We start from the raw sequence: 25,029 nt of genomic DNA, 5'->3' as shown, positions 1-25,029 counted from the left end.
CCAGCCTTTTGCATTCGGATTTCTGAGCTCTAAGGTCCTGCGAGAACCAGGGAGCCGAGGGCGAGCTACGGTTAGATATGGCTAGTACAGCCGGTGCGATTGAGGACACCGTATTCCCAACCCAGTCATTGAGCAACCGTGCATCCACGTCGGCATTGCAGGTGAGGGTGGGCATATTCTGGGCTAGAACTGGACCCAAGGAGGCCGGGGTTAGTTTCTTCCACTGTCTTTTCATAAAAGAGCGTTTACTAGTCCCCGGTTTGTCCGTCGCTAATTTTAGTTGAAATGAGATCAGGGAATGGTCTGACCATATCAGTGGTAGCGGCGGGTCTGTGAAGGCCTTGTCGATGTCGATGTTAGAGAAGATTAGGTCTAGCGTGTGGCCTGCTCTGTGCGTGGGGCCTGCGTTTAAGAGACTTAAGTTGGCTGTGCTTAAAGTTGACCGCAACTCAAGCGCTGCGAGGCCCTAGGGCAGTTATGCGCTATACAAATGCAATTTTTTCATTTTTTTCATTTTCATATGTCGGCGGGGGCACAGTCCTCCCTGTCCATATGTATGTTAAAGTCTCCAACCACAAGAAATTGAGGGTGCAGGAGGGAGCTTTGGATAATGGTGTCCAGTATCGGGGTCAGATTGTGATCTTCCCTTCCTGGAGGGCGATAGATTACTAATCCCGCCAGTGATAGTTGATGTCCCACCTGAAAGCAAAAATGGAGTCCCTCAAATTCCGGATTTGGGGTGGGGGCTGAGGAACTGAGTGTGAGCTGATCTTTAAAAATAACAGCCACACCTCCCCCTCTTTTGTCGCCCATCCGGTTGGCTTGGAGGGTACTGCCAGTGCGATAGAGGACGTATTGTCCTCCTTTAGCCATGTTTCTGTTAGAAACAGTGCATCCCATTGATGCTCTTCCAATAGCAGCCAAATTTCATCTGCATGTTTTGCAAGAGATCTGCAGTTTAGCAGGCCTGCTCTGAAATCCCTGCTAACCTGTGGTTCAGGGTTAGTGGGGTCTTTTACTCTGGCGTCATCCAACGCTCTGAGTAGTGTCCCGCATACTCCACAAGTGTGAGGGAGAGTGGTGGTATTAAGGTGGATCCTGTGCGTGCAGGCAGCTTCCCCCTTGTTAAGAGACCAAAGGTTATCCCGTGACCAAACGATCCTTCCCCTAAGTGCCTCCTTACCGGCAGCATGACTGGCCGCGGCCGCGGTCTGGCCGCGGACGGGCGCAGACGGGCTTGCCTTAGGCGCCCCCGCTGCGCCCGTCCGCTGCGCGTCCGGTGGAAGCACGTGTTAAATAGCAGGAGGACTATCCCCGAAATGCTGGCCAAAGGGACTTCTAAAACGGACAAAAGCCCCGACAAACCGGCCCAGGCGCCTCCTCCTAAAGGAAAGGACCAAGACAAGGGAGGAAGCCCCGGCGACCAAAGCGTTCATGGAGGCCCTCTTCACATCTCTAAAGGAAGACATCCAAACCCTCAGACAGGAAATGGCAGGGGACTATAAAGAACTCTGTCGCGATGTCGATGACCTCGGGGAGCGTGTGGCCACGACCGAGCAAGAGGGACAGGCCAGAAGCGAAGAAGTAGAATTCTTGAGGCAAGAAATCGTCAGGCTCCACGAGCAACAAATGGACCTCCAGTCCCACACAGAGGACCTGGAAAACCGCTCACGGCGCAATAACATTCGGGTCCGTAATGTGCCTTCCAAGGCTGAGGGGGACGACGTGGCAGGATACCTCCAAACCCTATTCCGAGTGGTGCTTGACGAAGGTGAGGACTTCGCAATCCGCATTGACAGAGCCCACAGGGTGGGCCCAGCTCGCCGTGCTCCAGGTCCACCGCCGGACATCCTGGCTTTCCTGCCCGACTATCCCCTCAAGGAATGCATATTGAAGGTGGCACGTCTGTAACAGCCGCTTCGCTTCCAGGGCCACGCGGTGGAAGTATTCCAAGACCTATCGGCAATTACTCTACAAAAGCGGAGGGCGTTTAGAGTGGCCATCAACTACCTGCGCAACGAAGGGGTTCCTAACTCCTGGGGGCATCCCTTTCGGCTGCTCTTTAAGTGGAATGGGGCCCTCCACCAGCTCCATTCTTTGCGGGACACCTGCGCCCTACTGGCCATTCCGCACGAAGGCGACCAACCAGAGGACAACGAGGAGAAGCGGACATCCGACACCCCATCCAGATCCCCACGGACGACCGGGGACGGCTGGCAAAAGGTGCGACGCGGAGGGCCCTCCAGGAAGGGCCTCAAGCCGAATCCAGAGGCAATGGCACTAGAAAAGGCTGCAGCGATTCAAGAGGTCTCCAAGGACACCGGCGCGGACTCCTGAGAAGCTGAGGCGATGGTCTTATTCAGCTAAGTTGTGGCGACACGGGCGGGGGGCAGGACGGGGAGTCTCGGGCCGCCACTGCCACATCACCCACACCTTTACTCTTCTACCACAGGCCTGGACAGACATTACATAGGCCTGGGACAATGTTCACCAGTTGGGGTTACATGTTTGGGAGATTCAGGTTTGGACTAGGGGGACAGGGGAGGGGAGGGAGGATGTGGGATGGGGGGAGAGTTCCGGGGTTCTGTCCGGGTGTGTCCCGTTAGCTCAGGAACAGAGACCAGGTGGGGTGGGTGTTCCTCCACGAGAACGCTGGCAGAGCGCAGATGATTACACACACTCTCATGGCTGAAGAGGCTCTCCAGATTCTCACCCTCAATGTTAAAGGACTAAACAACCCACTCAAGAGGAGAGCGGTACTCTCATATCTAGAACACTCTGGGGCGGCGGTGTGCCTCCTTCAGGAGACACATCTATTGGCTAAAGACTGGCATCGCATGAGGTCCAGGGCGTTTCCGACTCAGCTCTACTCCTCCACCACGGAGAAAAAGGCAGGAGTGGCCCTACTCTTTGCTAAACACTTCAAAGGCAGGGTGGGGGACAAAGTAGCGGAGATTAAGGGCAGGCTCCTAGCCCACACGATACACATTGGGGACTTATCACTCACAGTGGGGTCCATCTATGTTCCTAACACAAAACAGGAGGCGTTTCTTACTGGGGCAATCTCAGAAGTTCTAAGCACTAGTTCACGGCACATACTGATTGGCGGGGACATCAATTTGGTCATGGATAACGAACGGAACAGGTCAGGTCACAGGTTTGGCGATTCGGGGGCGCTAACCACTGAAGGGAAGCGTTGGCTCACTAACCGGGGGTTCCTGGACACCTGGAGGGAGGCTCACCACACAGCCCCGGGGTATACCTTCTACTCTCATGGGCACCACACATATGCTAGAATTGACCATTTCCTCAGCTCCACTGACTTGGCCCCCATGGCGCGGGACATAGAAGTTGTCCCAGCGGCCCTATCGGACCATGATGCAGTGGTACTGCGCCTGCAGGTACCTCGACAACGAACGCACAAGGGCGGTTGGCGCCTCCGCGAAACTTTACTCTCCCGCAAGGGAGTCACCGAGCAGATTAGCCAAAGCATCAAGGACTACCTGACCCAGAATGACACAGGGGAGGTGGCACAAACAGCGGTCTGGGGGGCTCTCAAAGCGGTTATTAGGGGGGAGCTGATTGCAATTTCGGCGGCAGAAACAAGGAACGGAAGGAACGCCGCCAGGAGTTATCGGCACAGGTGCTAGAATTAGAACGAGCGCATAGTCGAACTGGGGCCCCTAGAATCTGGCGCAAGCTAAAAGCGGCCAGGGCACAGCTGGCGAGCCTGGATCGTGACCGGGCGGAATACGCAGCACTGCGCCTTAAACATACGTATTATGTGGGGGGAGACAGGACAGGTCGATTACTCGCCAATAAGCTCAAAGCGAAAACCGTCAGGGCCAAAATTCCACTCATACGCCAGGAAGGAGAACGAGAACTCGAGAACTCCGGGAAGACGACCTTATAGCCGAAGCATTTAAGACGTTCTATGCTACACTTTACGCAGCTGACCCCGCCGCGGACGCGGGAGCAGCATACTTGGAGGGAGCTAACGTGACGGCCCTCAACGAGGCAAACGCCCTAGCGTTAGATGCTCCCATACGCTTAGACAAGGTGATCTCCGCTATTGCACGCCTCTAACCGCTCAAGGCGGCCGGCCCAGACGGATTCTCAGTGGGCTTTTATAAGTCCTTCTGCCCCCTACTGGCCCCGGTACTAACAAAGCTGTTCAACTCCTTCCAGGGACCGGGATCGATCCCCCCAGAGATGCTGGAGGCAGCCATTATCATTCTACCAAAGCCGGGCAAGGACAAGACCGATTGTGCAGCATACCGGCCGATCTCCTCCTAAACATAGACCTGAAACTTTTCACTGGGATCCTAGCTGCGAGACTGGGCCCATGTCTTCCCGGCATAATAGAGCCGGACCAGGCGGGCTTTGTCCCCACCCGCCAAAGCGCAGACAACACCAAACGCTTGTTGCACGTGATCGATAAAGCGGGTTTTAATGCCTCGGACGCGGCCCTTCTCTCAGTCGACGCTGAAAAAGCGGTCGACCGGGTTGACTGGATCCATCTCGACCGGACGCTGGGGAGATTTGGAATGGGCGAAAGGTTCAGAGCATGGGTGGCAAGTTGCTACACCTCCCCTCAAGCAACAGTTAAAGTGAACGGAACGAGCTCCAAACCATTCGCCATATGCCGCGGCACGAGGCAGGGCTGCCCGCTCTCGCCCCTACTGTTTGCCCTCTATATAGAACCCTTCGCCCAGCGTGTGAGGGACAATCGTGCCATCACGGGTATTACTTTCGGGGGCGAGGAACACACGATAAGCTTATACGCAGACGACATCTTGGTAGCGGTAGACAACCCCAAGGTCTCGATACCAGCGTTCCTGACAGAGATGGAACGATTTGGGGAGGTGTCGGGCTTTAAAATGAATATTAGCAAATCGGTCGTTCTCCCCCTGGGGTGCAACGCCCACCAGGCCAACAGGGGCTCGTTAAACCTGGGTGGGCTATCCATACGAACGGCACTTCCATATTTGGGGAATCGATCTAACACCTAACATGGCTCAAACAGTGGAGCTAAACTACACTAAACTGCTTACAAACATCCAAGAGGATATCCGGCGTTGGAAACAACAACCGCTCTCGTGGCTAGGTCGGGTGGCTGCGGTCAAAATGTCCCTGCTGACAAAGGTACTGTATTTGTTTCAAACCATCTCAATCACCCCCCCGATAGGCATGATCAAGAAACTGCAAGACACCATACAGCAATATGTATGGGCAAGCAAACGCCCTAGGATGCGGCGTGACCTGCTCACACGCGTTCCCACAGAGGGAGGGCTGGGGGTCCCCGACCTACGGCGGTACTTTCAGGCTACACAGATGCGATATCTCCTGGAGTGGTATAGGCCGATGTCAGAGAAGCACTGGCTATTCCAAGACAGGGCCATGGCTGGGATGCCGCTCTGGAAGATTCCATTTTTAGCTCGAACGGACAGACCAGCATACATTAAAAAATTCACCTATCACCAGAACGCTTCTACAAGTCTGGGATGCGGTAGCGGTGACAAAAGACCTCACGTCCTTCCCCTCTCCAATGACGCCACTATTTGAAAATCCGGCATTTCCCCCGGGAATGGTCCTTGGCTCCTTCCCGCAGTGGAAACTGGCCGAGTGCACTTCCGCAGGTCACCTATTCGATACACAAGGCTTTATGACACTGAAAGACATACAGGATGGGTACTCAATCAATAAACCACAAAACTTTCAATATTCCCAGTTGAGGCATTGGCTCACCAGTAATGACGTCGTACCGCACGTGGGCCGCGCTCTCAAACCCTATGAGAAATGGCTTCTTGCCAAAAACTCTGATAAAAGGGTGATCACAGAACTGTACAAGATATTAACCCCTCCCCAACCAACAACTAAATCCGCGGGCCAGCAGCGATGGGAGAGGGAACTGGGACGTGAGCTTTCACATAAGGAATGGCAAGACGTCTATTACCGGGCACATCATACGGCCCGTAATGTAGCCAGCCGGGAGGCGGCGGTTAAGGTGGCTTATTACTGCCACTTGACGCCAGAGCGCCTACACAAAAGCAACCCTCGCCGAGACCCCCTGTGTTGGAGGGGCTGTGGACACGTAGGGACCATGCTCCACCTGCTATGCGACTGCACGATGGTGCTGGAATACTGGGTGGAGGTCTTTCGGGATGTGGACGAATGCTTCGAAACAGAGATCCCCCGCTTCCCTGCCTATGCGATCCTAGGCCTGCCCAACAAGCTCACCTTTCCACTCAAATCCATTCGAGGTCGCCAAATGGGACTGGCAATAGGGGCAGCGTCGCAACATATTCTCTCCCTTTGGGGTACCCCTAGGAAACCCACTCACACGGGTTGGCTCCACAGACTGTGGTATACATTGGGTATGGAGCAGATACAGGCGTCCCTCACACAGACCTCTGACATCTTTAGGGAAACATGGGCACCCTTGATCTCCCTAATGTCCCGAGAATTCCGAGAGCTCACCTGCCCAAAGTATCTTAAAGTCCTTAGTCTGGTCGACGAATTCCATAAGCCACCAGGAGATGGGACGTGAAGAATCAGAGGAGGACACACTTGTACGCCACACACATACATAGCTATACACACCGGACAGTAAGGGGAGGGAGGGTAGGGGTCAGTTCTAAGGACAGGGTAGTTGGGGTTAGGGAGGTCTATTGGGAGGCAGGGTAAGGGGGGTTTTGAAAGACAGTTGATTACCGTACGGGACTCATGCCCTCTTACGCGAACTCGAGGCCCTTTGCTCCAGAGAACGGCTTCCTGATACTTGCAGTTGACTCTGGGGCGGCATTGCACTAGGGCTATGTCTATCTGTTTGCTGTATTGTGTTATTTGAATGAAACTGTCAATAAAATATATTTGATCAAAAAAAAAAAGGAAAATGTTTGCAGATCATTATAACAGTTATATACAGGTGCACCAGGGATATCAAGGTCCACATTAAGAGCGTACATAAAACCAGCAAGATTATGCAGATGGGCACAGTGAGAGGAACTGACACCCCATGTACAAAGTGACACATAAGAAAAGCAACCAGGTACCAGCCAAGAGGAAAATGCTTCGCAGTGGTTGATTACCATCAGTATTTTATTAAACATACCGTGAACTATTAGCACCATACCTGTTGACGATGTTTACTGATTGCAAAAGAACGTCTGTTGGCTTCCACAACAAAGAAAGCAATAGTGGTGTCCATTCCAAAACCTGGCAAAAACCTGCTAGATGTTGGGGCATACCAACCTTCACCAATCCTAAACTGAAATTGAAATATATTGGAGAAATTCTTCGCTAATAGGATATCTGGTATGCTGCCATGCATGGTACATTATATATTAGAGTGGTCCCAGTGTATAAGTAACATTCACATAAAAGGGAGAGATGAAGAAATCAAAAAAATATCCAAGATTTAAATAAACAAAACAAATATTCACCCAATGTTATTTAATCACAATGGAGATATGCATCTATACAAAAAACAAATCTTTAGTAAACCTAACAAGGTAACAGGTTCTGAGTAAAGGTGCCCGGAAGGAGGGAGGGAGTGCGAGAGATGTGGCGGTGAAAGATAAAGTTTGTGGTGGTGACATAAAATCACAAGCAATTCTGGCATATATTGTTCATATGCCGGATGGTCAGGTACAATTTCCTCAAAGGACACATAATATATACACAATCGCCATGTAAACACATGAATTTACAGCATATTCATTACTGTTGAATGGGTTGGCAAAAGTTCAAGTGTAGACGTTTCGACCCCTTTTGTTGTTCCCGACAGAACTGACAAGTTGCCTTCTGATTTATTCTACATGTCGCCTTTGATTGACTCAAGATTGCCAACACTGTCAATAGTAACATTGGGACTTCTCAGCCCGACAGTGATGAAATTGTCTGATTGACGGGACGGACCTTTTACGACACCTTTGTACATTCAGTGCCGCCTCACTCCTACCCAAGAGTACCGAATGGAGAGCCACGTAGCCCCCCCTTCCTCCACGATTGATTTGTGAGAGACCCCCGCCCTAGCCCTTATGGTGCCCCTAGCCCTTACCACTTCTCACTTGTCCTGAGGAAGACCCCGCAAGTGAGGTTCAAGATACCTACATACCAAAAGGGGTCGAAACGTCTACACTTGAACTTTTGCCAACCCATTCAACAGTAATGAATATACTATGAATTCATGTGTTACATGGCGATTGTGTATATATTATGTGTACTTTGAGGAAATTGTACCTGACCATCCGAAATATGAACAATATATGCCAGAATTGCTTGTGATTTTATGTCACCACCACAAACTTTATCTTTCACCGCCACATCTCTCGCACTCCCTCCCTCCTTCCGGGCACCTTTACTCAGAATCTGTTACCTTGTTAGGTTTACTAAAGATTTGTTCTTTGCATAGATGCATATCTCCATTGTGATTAAATAACATTGGGTGAATATTTGTTTTGTTTATTTATTTAAATCTTGGATGTTGTTTTGATTTCTTAATCTCTCCCTTTTATGTGAATGTTACTAATACACTGGGACCACTCTAATATATACTGTCTAGCACCCAGGTCCCAGTGACTCCGAGTTTACCCTCTTTCGTAGCCATGCATGGTACATCCAGATAATTCTAGAACAAAACGGAAACATGTTGCCGACTAGTATTTGGCGATACAAAAGGGGATGATGGACGGAGCGTTTGAGCAAATCAAACACTCACCCCCCAGTCAACTGATCTGGGTTTAATCCATCACCATTCTTTAGCCCACTCAGCCACCCCAGTTCAGACATGGCCATATGCAAATCAGTCTGACCCGGTGCCTCATGGGAACAGTCCAGCCCGAACTGCCAAGCCATGTCTTCCCTGGACCTGAAACAAGCATCCTGGGACCGGTTTCGGATTCATAATCCTCATCAGCCAGGCTATCTTGAATCCAGTGGCCAAGTGAGCAAGGGACTCACGTCTGAGCATACCCTGCCACACTTAGGGCGAACAAAGCAATACAAAAGGGGATGATGGACGGAGCGTTTGAGCAAATCAAACACTCACCCCCAGTCAACTGATCTGGGTTTAATCCATCACCATTCTTTAGCCCACTCAGCCACCCCAGTTCAGACATGGCCATATGCAAATCAGTCTGACCCTGTGCCTCATGGGAACAGTCCAGCCCGAACTGCCAAGCCATGTCTTCCCTGGACCGGAAACAAGCATCCTGGGACCGGTTTCGGATTCATAATCCTCATCAGCCAGGCTATCTTGAATCCAGTGGCCAAGTGAGCAAGGGACTCACGTCTGAGCATACCCTGCCACACTTAGGGCGAACAAAGCGATACAAAAGGGGATGATGGACGGAGCGTTTGAGCAAATCAAACACTCACCCCCAGTCAACTGATCTGGGTTTAATCCATCACCATTCTTTAGCCCACTCAGCCACCCCAGTTCAGACATGGCCATATGCAAATCAGTCTTACCCTGTGCCTCATGGGAACAGTCCAGCCCGAACTGCCAAGCCATGTCTTCCATGGACCGGAAGATCAGTGCCATCCAGCGCAAGTCGTAGTAACGACTTGCGTTGTAATGGCAGTGTGGAAAAGGTCGTGCGGTGTAAACACCGCGTTGTAAACGACGTTTACCCTGCAGACCGCCTGAAAATTGCCTATTTTTTTTGCAAGACATGCGCATCTCTTGCCAACAACAGGGCAATTAGGATTATTACTAATGTGTGTTTTTGACCCACACCTAAAGCAGACCATGACAGATTTCCTATAAGGTTGTTTCGATGCATTGTTACGTATGTTTACCACAGTAACAGTTTCATTTTCAAGAGTGTCAACCATGCTCACAGATTGACCTTCATAAATTGCTCGTGTGGAAATCATGGATCGTTCAATTCCCTTTGCAAGGTCAATTGTTTCCAACAAAGTGGGATTCCTACAACTAAATTATTTTTCTTGAATTTTCTTTGAGAAGCAAGAGAACAAAAATTAGTCACGTATACATGTCAGCAGTCATGCCAAACTCGCAGGTTGCAGCTAAAATTCTCAGAGCTGCAGCATACTCCTTAATGCCTTCATCTGCGCTCTGCTTCCTCTTGAAAATGTTGTGGCATTCAAGCATAATACTATGTTCCTCCTCCTATTGCTTGCCCACACACCCTAGTGCTTCCTTATATTGATGTTCATAATTTCCTGATGCCCCCTGATGTGTAAAATGTGGCATGTTGTCAAATACTCGTTGCGCAGCCAAACCCACACAACTGCACAAGATTTCTGCTTTGCTCACTGGTGCAAACTTCACTGCACCAATAGCCACAAGGTAATTTTCAAACATTCTTAGCCACTGCCTGCCACTTGATGTTTGGTTTGCCAGGTAATTGCAGGAAAGGTGGTGGCTGAGCAATGTGTTGCACAGTAACCATATTACCAGAAAATGTAAGCGCTAACTGATGTCAAGGAGCCTTGCACAGCGCTGGAGAGGGCAGCGAAAGGAATAAATGTGCAAGAAGATCCAATAGAGCACAGCATGGAATCACTAAAACACTTGGGAAGCACTTACTTAAATTGCAGCTAAATTGCCATCACACAGTACTCAGGCAAATGCAAGCGTTGTGTGCAGCGTTTCACTGAAGGGGCAGGCGAAAGTCATGTGCAGCGCTACACTGAAGAGGCAGGCCAAATACATTAGAGCATGCGCATACAAATGAGGAAAAGGAGTATTACGTCGCCTTGGGAACAAGGGGCGCAAGTGCATGTATCCCATGCAATATCGTGCACGCCTCCTCAACGAGCCATGGGGCCTAAAGGGACAACGGGGAACCACAAAATACCTGCGGCACACCAGAAGAGTTCTCGAGAACGGCAGAGGTCCTCAAGGACCACAACTCACTTTGGAGGCAAAAGCGTTGGCTTGTCTAGAAGCAATGGTGTCTCACCAACCCCAGGAGCCAGATGTTGAAGATCAGCCAGATTAAGGTCGGTGGGTGTGTCTAAAGTTCAGCTCGCAGCCAATTGTGTAATAAGGATACGGTACACAATTGTAACTGTTTAGGAAGGTTTATTTGAGGAGTGTACATACCTATTACTGAGAGCATTTGTCACATGCGAGCCTCCACTGCAAATGATTAAACGTTGCTGAGAGCCTCGCAGACGTCATTCCACTACCCAAGCTTGGAACACAGTTCAAACAATATTAATACATTTATCAAGGAGACGTACAACCTCATGAGGCCACGCACTTAGAACTAATGAGTCTTGTGGCTACACAAGACTAATCACTACACAGCCCTTGTGACACAAGTCCATGGGAGTTTCAGTTGGAGTGGGTGTCCAATTGGTGCTACACAGGCGTGTCCAGGCCTAATGTGGTCCATCCCACTGTATTCTTTGTTTCTACCCCTTGGGGGCTCTTTCCCCCTGCTTGTTGCCCACAGGGACATCAGCTGGTCTGCACTGCTTTGGATTGCTTATTTCTTGCGCCCCCTCCTTGACTTAATCTATCTGGAGTTGTAAAAAACAAGGGTCCCCTTATATATTGTTTATATTGTCCTTAAGGAAATTTGCCACTAATTGTAATTTTAAATTTTAGGTATTTTGAGTTTCTGTCTTGAAGAAGGCGCTGGCCGCCGAAACGCGCGTCGACAAAATACTCATACATTTCTTATAGAGATCTTATATGTGTTTTTTATGCATTATTATTTTGTGTAATTTTCTTTTAAATAATTTGTTTTATAAATTGTCAATTGTAACTCGTTGTATCACGATTGCCTGGTTGACATGCTTTTTAACTTCATAATTTTATTTGTGTTTATTTGAATTGTGTTTAATAAAATTTGCTTTTAACTGGAAGTGGGTTGTCCTTGTCCTGCCGCTATTACGTGGGCAATCTTCTTATTACTGCCTAGGTTGTTACCTTCATTGTGTTAATCTATCTGGAGGCCTTCTCGGCCCTGAGGAGGCTAGGAGGACTGATAGACTGCTTACATAATGCTGTGTCAGACACTCTGGGCGATGGACCTACAATATATGCTCCTATACCCGGAAAAGCTGAAAGTGATTTTTCAGGGGAGGTCCCTGATCTTCGACCATCCATACAATGCTTGGGAGTTGGTGGAGGAGTGTCCCCCGGCTCTTTGGACACAGGTTGCTCCCCAAGAGCAGTTCAATAGGGGTCGGGGTGCGACCGAGCTGTGAAGAGTATCTATGTATGGGAGACACCATCGTCCCCACTGCAGCCACAGTTTGAGGAGAGAGTCCATGCCTGTAGGCCTCAAAGCTGAGTGGAATCATGATTCAATGGGCACGGATGGTAGTGGACGGGTGGTCTCTCCTGGTCCGGGTTGCATAGACCAGCCCCCTGTGCACCATCTCCCTGAGGCGCATCATTTTTTTTCTGGAGGCGCTTGACCCCCTTCTTTTTGTTTATTTGATTTTATTTAATTGTATATTGGTTTGATAGCTGATATGTTTGGGCAACAGATGCTACAGGATGGAAGTATAGGGAGGGGGTTGTTGGGTGGGGGGTGCTTTGATAGTGTTCTTTTTCCCAATTCGACTGGCAGGCAAACGATTCATGGCTATGACTTTTTAATTTGGAAAAATAGATAATGGCATCTCAGATGTGTACTTCAGAACAGTTCAAGATCCTATTCAGGTACGTAAATGGCTTACTAAACAAGATTAAGAGGCAGTTCTGACTTATGTTCAGCACCATGCGCCTACTGCAGGAGACCTACCTCCTTGCAAACACTGCGTCTTTCTGAGGAGAGATAAGATTTTACGAGGGTGTATCATTCCAGTTTCACTAGGAGTCCTAGGAGGGTCACAATATTTCTACATAAATCCTTCCCTTTTTATAGTAACTAGCGTGCACCAGGATCATCTGGGTAGATTCCTAATTTTAGAAGGTGCCTTGAAGGCCTCCATTGCAGCGTGTACGCCCCTCCCACCCTGGTCGCTAGCATGCTGCAGGTACTAGCACAGAGGTCTTCAAACTGTGGGGCACTTCCCCTTGGGTGTCCATGGCAGCATTTCCGGGGTGGAGGGGGCGCACATCTCTCAGTAATTACTTGTAAATGACGATCTCCTGGAAGCGTGACTTTGTTTATTTTTCTGGATTGCAGATCGTCTTCATTTTCATGAAGCAATTCAAGTTAGGGATGACGCAGAGTACAAAGTCAGCTATCTGTTCCCCTTTTAGGATTCTACAAAGGCTCCAACATGGCTAAGTAGACCATTAGATGAACTCCTCTATATTCATGCTTAACATGGCTTTTCTGTCTTTGTTTACTTTAATTATCAGTCAGAGGTCATCAGGGCAGCTGTAGAAGCATTTTAAAGTGTTTTATTCTAATGTTTTCTGTTTAAAGTATGTACTAATAACAGGAAAAAAGAATGGCTTAGACATGGCTAAAAACAACAAAATATTCTATAAGTATTTTGTTGTTTTTTCACCTTCATGGCAACAACTCTATATGAAGTAATGCACACACCTTGAATGAGAAAAAAAGTACAAATTAAACTATTGGGTGGTAAATGTACCCTTTTATGTTATGAAATATCAGTTGGTTAATGCAATCACTGCAGATGTCCGTTTGAAAGACAGAGTCACCGAATTGAATCCTGCTTAGCGCAGTGCAGAAGAGTGCCTTGATTACTTATAGTGCTATGAGGTCCCACCAAGTAACAGAAAGCACTGTGAGAATTTGAGTCATTATTTTAAAATATTATTACACACAATAGAAGGTATTACATATACACTAAAAATGTGAATTCGTGTATATGATGAAACAAATGCTTTCCAAGAATGCATACTAGTAATAGCTAACAAGACTGTACCTAGTGCACACAATTTTATGAGTCCATTAAAGTGGGGAAAGAGGAGATATGCTTCCTTTAAAAATATGTTTGCTGGTGAGGCTTCCTGAGCAGAGCTGTTTGGTAGATAGTTAAACAACACAACAAGATTGGGTCAAAGCTATTTTCTACCTGCACACTATTCCACTATATATAGTCTTATATCTATTGCTCAAAAACCTGTGCGTATTGGTCGAGGGCGTGACCCGTAAACACCCCCTAAATAGTGATGCAAAACATCACATACAATGAAAAAAACAAAATGACCCGCACAAGGAAAATTATATACAGATTATATTTTTTGCTAAATAATGCAATAGTATTTTCAGATGTACAACATGAACGCTTTCCAAAGAGAAGTAAGGTCCAAGTCTTGAGAGTTGTATTAGAAGACTTTTTATTCATGAAAAAAATTTGGAAATTCAGAAAATTGCTAGCTGCCAACGCGTTTCGTCACCACCGTGACTTCTTCAGGGCTCTAAAATCAGTAGAACTGTAATAGATAGAGCTTGCGTCGCTTGGACAAAAATACATCAATGAAAGAACATTTAAAATCCTGTTTCCTAGTTCCCTTTGTATTTAGTCTGACTTCTCAGTTATTTTCTCTGTTATACAGCAATTTTCGGTATTAACATCTGTATCACAAGGATAATATCAAGGGTAGTCTGATATATCCCCAATAACATCTTGCTTATTTTTGTGTGTTCAGGTCTTGTAGTGTTATGGGGCCATCAGAATTTCTTCAGTAAGTGGCGGGCATTTTTAGCGTGCCGCCGGAGTTGTGTGCATGGTTCCTTCCGAGTAAGTGTCATGAAAAAAAATTGGAAATTCAGAAAATTGCTAGCTGCCAACGCGTTTCGTCACCACCGTGACTTCTTCAGGGCTCTAAAATCAGTAGAACTGTAATAGATAGAGCTTGCGTCGCTTGGACAAAAATACATCAATGAAAGAACATTTAAAATCCTGTTTCCTAGTTCCCTTTGTATTTAGTCTGACTTCTCAGTTATTTTCTCTGTTATACAGCAATTTTCGGTATTAACATCTGTATCACAAGGATAATATCAAGGGTAGTCTGATATATCCCCAATAATATCTTGCTTATTTTTGTGTGTTCAGGTCTTGTAGTGTTATGGGGCCATCAGAATTTCTTCAGTAAGTGGCGGGCATTTTTAGCGTGCCGCCGGAGTTGTGTGCATGGTCCCTTCCGAGTAAGTGGTAGATAGTCAGGTTAAGGGTGGGACTGCAGTCACTTTTGTTCAGAGTGGGAAGGGTCCTTTGGGTGAGGCCAGCCTTTTGTCTCTCTCTCTCTCAGCAATGTTAAGTGTGGCTGTCGATAGCCAGATGCTGAACACGTACACCTAATTTGTGTCTCCATTGTGGGTGCTCCAACCTGGTGATGGCCCTGCTGTGAGAAGCATTACTCTACACAAAAGCTAGGTCTAGAAGTCATTCTAGAAAGGACACATGAAGGGAGCGCTGACCCAGAGTGGTGGAAGTGAAGACAGCGAATACACATTCCCTGTCTTCTTTATATGTGTAAAATTGGGAGCTGCTGACCCACTTGTTGTTCTAGTTACATGTTCTCTTTGATGCAGGGGTTGCTCTGCAGAGTACCTAGAGGACTAGTGTATAAACAGAGCTGGTGTCTGCCTGACAGCCTGCTTTCCACAGGTGAGGCAACATCACCTAGAGTTTGCCCTGGAAGGAAAATCTATCTCCCTGTCCTGAAGTGCTTGGAAATTAACCTGCCTAAGAAGAAGAGGGAAGGAGTGAGCCGACCCTGCAGGAGGTGCTGACTACCATACATTTTTGTCGCCTTAAGTGGGAAGGGTATGCCCAGACATGGGTCCCGTGCTCACTGTGCCACTGGATTCAAGATAGCCTGTCTGATATATGGGGTGATGCCCTGAAACCGGTCCCGGGATGCTTCTTTCTGGTCCAGGGAGGACCTGGCTTGGCAGTTGGTGCTGGACTGCTCCCATGAGGCACAGGGTCAAGACTGATTGGCATATGAATGGGTCCAAACTGGGGTGGTTTGGTGAGAAAAGAACAATGGATTAAACCCAGGTCTTTGTGACTGGGGGTGAATGTTTTCATTGTTCAGCATTCAGTCCATCATTGGTTCTTTTTGCTTTTGACTACCAGTGCAAGTACGAGGCAGCTAACCCCAGAGCTGTGGGTCTGTCTGACCAGAAGAGGCTCAAGAGGGAGCAACCAGGGTGCTCCTGATCGAGAGCATTGTTTCTACTGCCTATAGTGGCCAGTGCCGTGACACTGTCCTGAAGAGTGCCCGAAGTGGACTGAACGGCTGTAATTCCGAAGTGGCAAGATCGTGACACTGGCAAAGTGTGCCCGAGTAGATGGGGTGCTAGGATCGTTAACACTATACCTAACAGAGGACCAGCCTACTGTGTCACTGTAGAGTGGAGTATGAGCCACACTCCTGCCTGAGAAGATTCAACAGTGGCCTAGGTGACCTCTGAACCTCAGATTGACACCCTTCATACCTGAAAGAGGACCCTCAGTGACATACGAGCCTGCTAACAGCCAGTCCCCATGTAGTAGCCCTACAGATGTTACATCGAAATTCGAAATGCCACCGCACTTGCACAGCATGTAGTTTTCCCTGAAGGGATAAGAACGCCAGCTGCAGGCCTGACTGCACCCTGCAGAGGATTAAAAGGCTTTCATTGGTGAGAATGACATTAATACTAGACACTTTAAAACTGAGCGCACATAGTCTAAACGCCAAAAGGGTACCATTGAACCGAACACACTATCCTTATACAAAATTAAAGTGTAAGGTGTGAGAGAAGAGAGCACTTAAATCCTGACTACAATGGCCCGGCGACAGTGATTTTTTTTTGCCTTTATATTGTAGTGTGTAGTATCTCAATTTTAAGTGTATGGAACTACTTTATTTTCTAAAAAGATAAGCGCTGGGTCAGACAATCAGTTATTGTGTTACTGGGTGATTGTAAAGTTCTGCGATTGATAAATCCTACACTACCTCTGAGACGCCATTTAGTGATTGCCATTGCTACCACTTAGAGTGAAGTGCTGAAGGGGTTGTACATTGTAAGGTTTGCGGCAGGACCGACACTGGGTCATTGGGATTGTATGTTCTTACAACGCTTTCCGTTGCAACGCGTGCCTTTACCACGCATGCGTTACAACGGAATGGTAGTTCAACGCTTAACCCTCTCCTATTATTATTCTGTGGTGACGTCGTACGTCGTTAAGAGAAAGCGGAAGTTTCTTGCCGTTTCCTCTTAAACGACGCCGATTGTCCGCAATTCTGACGTGATTTCAGGTGAGGTTTTTGTTTGGGGGGGAGACCCCCCCCCAAGCCCCCCTTTTTTAATTTGAACCTTTACCACATATGCCTTTACTACATACCTCGTAGTAAAGGTATGCATGGTAAAGGCTTTCGTGGTAACCACGCATGCGTTGTAATGCATGCGTGGTTAATGTATTCGTGGAAACGGCCGCGTTGTAGTGGCCGTTTCCCGTCATTGGAGGTAAATAGCCCCAGCTCTCATGGCTATGACCCAGTAGGCCCGCCTTACCCTGTAGCCTTGAACGACGTCAAACAGATGATTGTATGTTCTTACCACCCATGCGTTACAACGGAATGGTAGTTCAACGCTTAACCCTTTCCTATTATTCTTCCGTGGTGACGTCGTACGTCGTTAAGAGGAAGCGGAAGTTTCTTTCCGTTTCCTCTTAAACGACGCCGATTGCCCGCAATTCTGACGTAATAATAAATAATAAAGCCTTCTTGGAGCCCTTCTTCACCGGAGACCTTCCTCTGGATGACCTGTGAGCCAGGCCATAGATGCGAATTCTCTCCCTGTCTTTGAGAGTTCTTCCTGACAGGTGCTCGCAGTGAGGACAGGTGCCTGGATCATGTTCTTCAGGCAGACACAGGATACAAACAGATAGGTAATATTGCACCCTACAGTATCAATACTTCCTTGGAGCAATAGTACCTCTACAAAAAAAACAAGGGCCTACCTATTCTACGCAATCAACATTCACTTAAACACACACATCTATAACAACTTCAGACACATACAATTAAAGTATGGCAACAGAAATATGAATACAATTACCACTGGGTTTAAAACTGCTTGCGCTTTGTACAGATGTGATGAAAAGCAATTTGGTTTAGTTAAGCCTTGTGGGCCACTAAATGATTTAGTTAAAAAGTCAAACAACAGAAGCCAAAAAAATCCAAAATTGCAGAACACTGAATTGTAGAGAGGTGTCGCTTTAAATGCACACCTAAATTGAAAGAACGACTGCTTTCACTTGTGCCCATATTAGTACTATTATAAATACGACTGGATGCCTTGTCTTCCATTCACTTCACATACTCCAAAACTAACGGGAGAAGAACTCCGTTTGTAACGTCCACTTTTTTATTGTATTAATGTTGCAGTTTTAAATAGCGCGAACTCCACCAAACCGCATTGGGGCGCCTTAAATGAGCACCAGTTACATTACATAAGATCAAATTCTTTTTTTTCGGCACAGATATGAAGTGATTTGCTCGCAGTCACAAGATGTTGAGCTAACTCGGAACCGGAACCTGCTTTACCAGTTCTAAAGTGGACAACTCTGGCCATAACACCACATCCTCTCAATGAAATAACACTAAGACGCACGACACTCAATTTTCAACAAACCAATAATATTAACGCTGCGAATAGTTCTGCAATCACTCCCATTGTGCTTCGAATTTCTTCAGATAAACCCACAAGTTTCCGGCACATTTTTACTCACCTTCTGCTGAGATGTTTCTTTTCTGACTTTCATCGTAGTAACTCTGCTGAATATTTTAGTTTACTAGCTGTACCTCGGCGGCAAATGAAAGACGAACAAGAGTGCAGTTGTGTGTGTGGAAAGCGCGACTGAAAAACGAAACAAGCCCCGCATACACAAGTTTCTTCTATTAAAACCCCATCGGAAACACAGCTCTGTGAGCTGTCAAATGCCCGTTTACCTAAGTGACAGAACCAGTTTAACAGAGGAAAGACAGCGCATGCCCAGAAGAAAAACACGGCTCTCTCACGCATGCTCAGACCCACACCACAACCTTGCATTTTTTTATAATTAGGATTAAGATTTAGTTTGCTCACGTCTACCCAGATCTACCGGTAATTTTGTCTGTTCGCGGATGTGTAGTTATTTTTTTTTACACCTACCCTAGTAAACAATGGGCATAATATAGTGGAATCTAATAAACAGATGATGGTTCAGAACAAGTCATCCAATAAGAGTACGAGTCAATCGAGTGCTCCAATCAAATTCTACTTCCGCAACTCGTTATTGGCTGGTTGGATCACACACGTTGGGTTTAGCCCATCGGCGTTCTACCAATTTCTTAATTAGTGTGTTTTTCGTTTTTTATTTAGACTGATGGGGTGGGGTTGTCTTTGATATCTCTTCGTGGGTTCAGCTTGTTTTATGGTTTCTTCTAATGTAGTTCTACTTGTTTTATATTCAGGCGAGGATAGCAAGACAGCCGTGCACCAGGGTGACCAACTGGCATTGGTGCAATTTCAGGACAGTGAGTGTAAAAATTCAGGACAAAGGGTCAAAATTCAGGACACAAATTCAGGACAGGAGGTCAAAATTCAGGACAAAACTTCAGGACAATAGGTAAGTTTTAGAGACACATCAAAGGTCGCGCAATAGTATATAAGTAAGCCCAGCCATTTCCAAACATATTCAACCATTTGCAAACATATCCATCATGTATCCTTCCATCTATCATTTCACTCATCCATCCCTTCATCCATCCTTCCACTCATCCTCCATTATCCATCCATCCATCCATCCACCCTTTCACCCTATCCATCTGTACACTTATCCATCCACTCTTCATCCCATCCATCCATTCACTCATCCATCCAGCCATTTACCCTTTCACCAATCCAGCCATCCTTTCACTTACTAATCCTTCCACCCATCCACTCTATTAGTCATCCATCCATCCTCCCTTTCGCTCTCCATCGACCATTTCACTTAGCCATCCTTCCTTCCATCCATCCACCCACCCACCCATCCAGCTACTCATCCACTCATGAATCCATCCATTGACCCTATCACTCATCCATCTATCATTTCACTCCTTCACACATCTATTCATCCCTTTGTCCATCTACCCTCCCTTTCACTCACTCATCCGTCCTTATATCCACCCTTTCTCTCATACGTCCATTCATTCACCCTTGCACTTATCAATCCATCCATCATTTCACTCATCCACCCACCCACCCATCATCCACCCACCATCCAATCCACTCATCCATCCTTTCACCCACCATCCACCCACCCACTCATCCACCCATCCTTTCACCCACCCACTCATCATCCATCCATCCACCCATCCATCATCCATCCATCCTTCCGCTCATCATCCATCCATCCCCTCATCATCCATCCATCCTTTCACCCTTCCCCTCATCATCCATCCATCCATCCTTCCCCTCATCATCCATCCATCCTTCCCCTCATCATCCATCCATCCATCCTTCCCCTCATCATCCATCCATCCTTTCACCCACCCATCCATCCATTCATTCTTTCACCCACCCATCCATCCCCTCATCCATCCATCCTTCCCCTCATCCATCCATCCTTCCCCTCATCCATCCTTCCCCTCATCCATTCATCCTTCCATCCATCCTTCCCCTCATCATCCATCCTTCCCCTCATCATCCATCCATCCATCCTTCCTTCCCCTCATCCATCCATCCTTCCCCTCATCCATTCATCCTTCCCCTCATCATCCATCCACCCTTTCACCCTATCCATCTGTACACTTATCCATCCACTCTTCATCCCATCCATCCATTCACTCATCCATCCAGCCATTTACCCTTTCACCAATCCAGCCATCCTTTCACTTACTAATCCTTCCACCCATCCACTCTTTTAGTCATCCATCCATCCTCCCTTTCGCTCTCCATCGACCCTTTCACTTAGCGATCCTTCCTTCCATCCACCCATCCATCCATCCATCTACTCATCCACTCATGAATCCACCAATTGACCCTATCAATCATCCATCTATCATTTCACTCCTTCACATATCTATTCATCCCTTTGTCCATCTACCCTCCCTTTCACTCACTCATCCATCCTTATATCCACCCTTTCTCTCATACGTCCATTCATTCACCCTTGCACTTATCAATCCATCCATCATTTCACTCATCCACCCACCCACCCATCATCCACCCATCCATCCTTTCACCCACCCACCATCCAATCCACTCATCCATCCTTTCACCCACCATCCACCCACCCACTCATCCACACATCCTTTCACCCACCCAATCATCATCCATCCATCCTTTCACCCACCTACTCATCATCCATCCACCCACCCATCATCCATCCTTCCCCTCATCATCCATCCATCCCCTCATCATCCATCCATCCTTTCACCCAACCCCTCATCATCCATCCAATCACCCTTCCCCTCATCATCCATCCATCCATCCTTCCCCTCATCATCCATCCATCCTTCCCCTGATCATCCATCCATCCATCCATCCTTCCCCTCATCATCCATCCATCCTTTCACCCACCCATCCATCCATTCTTTCACCCACCCATCCATCCCCTCATCCATACATCCTTCCCCTCATCCATCCATCCTTCCCCTCATCCATCCTTCCCCTCATCCATTCATCCTTCCATCCATCCTTCCCCTCATCATCCATCCATCCATCCTTCCTCTCATCATCCATCCATCCATCCTTCCCCTCATCATCCATCCATCCTTCCTTCCCCTCATCCATCCATTCTTCCCCTCATCCATCCTTCCCCTCATCCATTCATCCTTCCATTCACCCTTCCCCTCATCATCCATCCATCCATCCACCCTTTCACCCTATCCATCTGTACACTTATCCATCCACTCTTCATCCCATCCATCCATTCACTCATCCATCCAGCCATTTACCCTTTCACCAATCCAGCCATCCTTTCACTTACTAATCCTTCCACCCATCCACTCTTTTAGTCATCCATCCATCCTCCCTTTCGCTCTCCATCGACCATTTCACTTAGCCATCCTTCCTTCCATCCATCCATCCACCCACCCACCCATCCATCCATCTACTCATCCACTCATGAATCCATCCATTGACGCTATCACTCATCCATCTATCATTTCACTCCTTCACACATCTATTCTTCCCTTTGTCCATCTACCCTCCCTTTCACTCACTCATCCATTCTTATATCCACCCTTTCTCTCATACGTCCATTCATTCACCCTTGCACTTATCAATCCATCCATCATTTCACTCATCCACCCACCCACCCATCATCCACCCATCCACCCACCCACTCATCCATCCTTTCACCCACCCACCATCCAATCCACTCATCCATCCTTTCACCCACCATCCACCCATCCACCCATCCATGGGTGGGCATTAGCTCGCTTAATCTTCCCGACGGCCCCCAGCGCCTAGAGACCCTTACGGGTGATTGTGCGCTTTACAAATGTGGACTTTACTTTACTTTACCCACCCACTCATTCACCCACTCATCATCCATCCACCCACCCATCATCCATCCATCCATCCTTCCCCTCATCATCCATCCATCCCCTCATCATCCATCCATCCTTTCACCCAACCCCTCATCATCCATCCAATCACCCTTCCGCTCATCATCCATCCATCCATCCTTCCCCTCATCATCCATCCATCCTTCCCCTGATCATCCATCCATCCATCCATCCATCCTTCCCCTCATCATCCATTTATCCTTTCACCCACCCATCCATCCATGCTTTCACCCATCCATCCCCTCATCCATTCATCCTTCCCCTCATTCATCCATCCTACCCCTCATCCATCCTTCCCCTCATCCATTCATCCTTCCATCCATCCTTCCCCTCATCATCCATCCATCCATCCATCCTTCCCCTCATCATCATCCATCCATCCTTCCTTCCCCTCATCCATCCATCCTTCCCCTCATCCATCCTTCCCCTCATCCATTCATCCTTCCATTCATCCTTCCCCTCATCATCCACCCATCCTTCCCCTCATCATCCATTCACCCTTCCCCTCATCTATCCATCCATCCTTCTCCTCATCCATCCGTCCATCCGTCCTTCCTTCCCCTCATCCATCCTTCCCCTCATCCATTCATCCTTCCATCTATCCTTCCCCTCATCATCCATCCATCCTTCCCCTCATCCTCCATCCATCCTTCCCCTCATCATCCATCCATCCTTTTCCCTCATCATCCATCCATCCTTCTACCCACCCACTCATCATCCATCCATCCTTTCACCCACCCATCCATCCATTCATCCATCCATTCTTTCACCCACCCATCCATCCATTCATCCATTCTTTCACCCACCGATCCATCCCCTCATCCATCCATCCTTCCCCTCATCCATCCATCCTTCCCCTCATCCATCCATCCTTCCCCTCATCCATCCTTCCTTTCATCCATCCATCCTTCCCCTCATCCATCCATCCTTCCCCTCATCCATCCATCCTTCCCCTCATCCATCCATTCATCCTTTCACCCACCCATCCATCCATCCTTTCACCCACCCATCCATCCATCCTTCCCCTCCATCCATCCCCTCATCCATCCATCCTTCCCCCTCATCCATCCATCCTTCCTTCCCCTCATCCATCTATCCCCTCATCCATCCATCTATCCCCTCATCCATCCATCCTTCCCCTCATCCATCCATCCTTCTCTCATCCATCCATTCTTCCCCTCATCCATCCATCCTTCCCCTCATCCATCCATTCATCCTTTCACCCACCCATCCATCCATCCTTTCACCCACCCATCCATCCATCCTTCCCCTCCATCCATCCCCTCATCCATCCATCCTTCCCCCTCATCCATCCATCCTTCCTTCCCCTCATCCATCTATCCCCTCATCCATCCATCTATCCCCTCATCCATCCATCCTTCCCCTCATCCATCCATCCTTCTCTCATCCATCCATTCTTCCCCTCATCCATCCATCCTTCCCCTCATCCATCCATCCTTCCCCTCATCCATCATCCAGCTACCCTTCCACCCATACATCCAGCTATTTACATTTTCTCTCATCCATCCTTCCCCTCACTCATCAATCCATCCATCCTCTCTCATTATCCATGTATTCAATCTTTCATTCATCCATTCACCCTTTCACTAATTCATCCAGCCATTCACCCATCCCTTCACTTACTCACTCGCCCACCTTTTCATATTAATTTTGAGCTGAGCCCTTTTGAGAAGAGACCCATCAAGAATGTCACCCTCGCTGCAGGGGCCGTTCCAGGACTGGGACAGAAGCCACCCAGGGCGGGGACAGGATCCACCACGGGGGGGGGGGGGTAAACATGAGCCCCCACAGATGGGGGGGGTGGACTGGAGCCAACACATGGGGGGGCAGGAGCCATCACTGAGGGGAGGGCAGGAGCCATTACAGGAGAGGGAACAGGATCCACCAGGGTGGGCACAGGGGTGGGCATGCAGTATTCTAGTATCATCTTGGTCTCCCCGCCCCCTCCTGCACAAGACAACGAGAAGACAGGCTCTCTGTCCAAAATGCAATCCCCCACTGTGATGTACAGTACTTACAGGAGATACTCCAAGAGAACTGATTAAACTGATTGTCCTCCACACTTTGTTAATCAGTGTGGGTGCAATTGTGCCATTTCTTTATTTTATTACATTATAGACTGCATGTTTGAAGAATCAAGGTTTGCCTACAATTTAGTGACAGTAATTAAGCTCTGTGACCGGTGTAATCAGGGCCGGTTCTAGGATGTTTGGGGCCCTGGGTAGAAATGGAATGTGTGAGGCCCCCTCTAAATTGCAGAGACCGACGCATTCAGGGCTGTCTGCATCTGAATAGATAATTTTGAAAGAAAGAGGCCCCTACCTAAATGGATAAACCCTGGTAGGGATATTGCACTTTTTAGAAAACTAACATGTACACCGGGTTATGTGTATATTATCTAAATAACATCACACATTGTTAAAGATTAGATTGACTAGCACCATGATATATGAATTTATAAAACTTATTTTTATTGTCTTTTTTTCATAAAATATTGTGTAGTTATTTTCTTTTTGTACAATTTATATTCTTTTTTTTAACAATGATTCTTAAAATTC

The 25,029-nt window shown here is 47.7% G+C and overlaps 1 protein-coding gene across 1 annotated transcript in view; it reads right to left on the bottom strand.

The window, feature by feature from the left end:
- Positions 1–18,882, bottom strand: part of LOC144761665 (uncharacterized) — a 166,501-nt gene extending 147,619 nt beyond the window's left edge. The window contains exon 1 of the mRNA XM_078646950.1: positions 18,643–18,882. Within this exon, the coding sequence (XP_078503076.1) occupies positions 18,643–18,675 (33 nt within the window). The 5' untranslated portion in view covers positions 18,676–18,882. The remainder of the gene's footprint in view (positions 1–18,642) is intronic.
- Positions 18,883–25,029: the final 6,147 nt, after the last annotated feature.

This window comes from Lissotriton helveticus, chromosome 6, assembly GCF_964261635.1.
Source record: "Lissotriton helveticus chromosome 6, aLisHel1.1, whole genome shotgun sequence".
Taxonomy (NCBI): Eukaryota; Metazoa; Chordata; class Amphibia; order Caudata; family Salamandridae; genus Lissotriton; species Lissotriton helveticus.
This window is presented reverse-complemented; position numbering and strand designations above follow the sequence as displayed.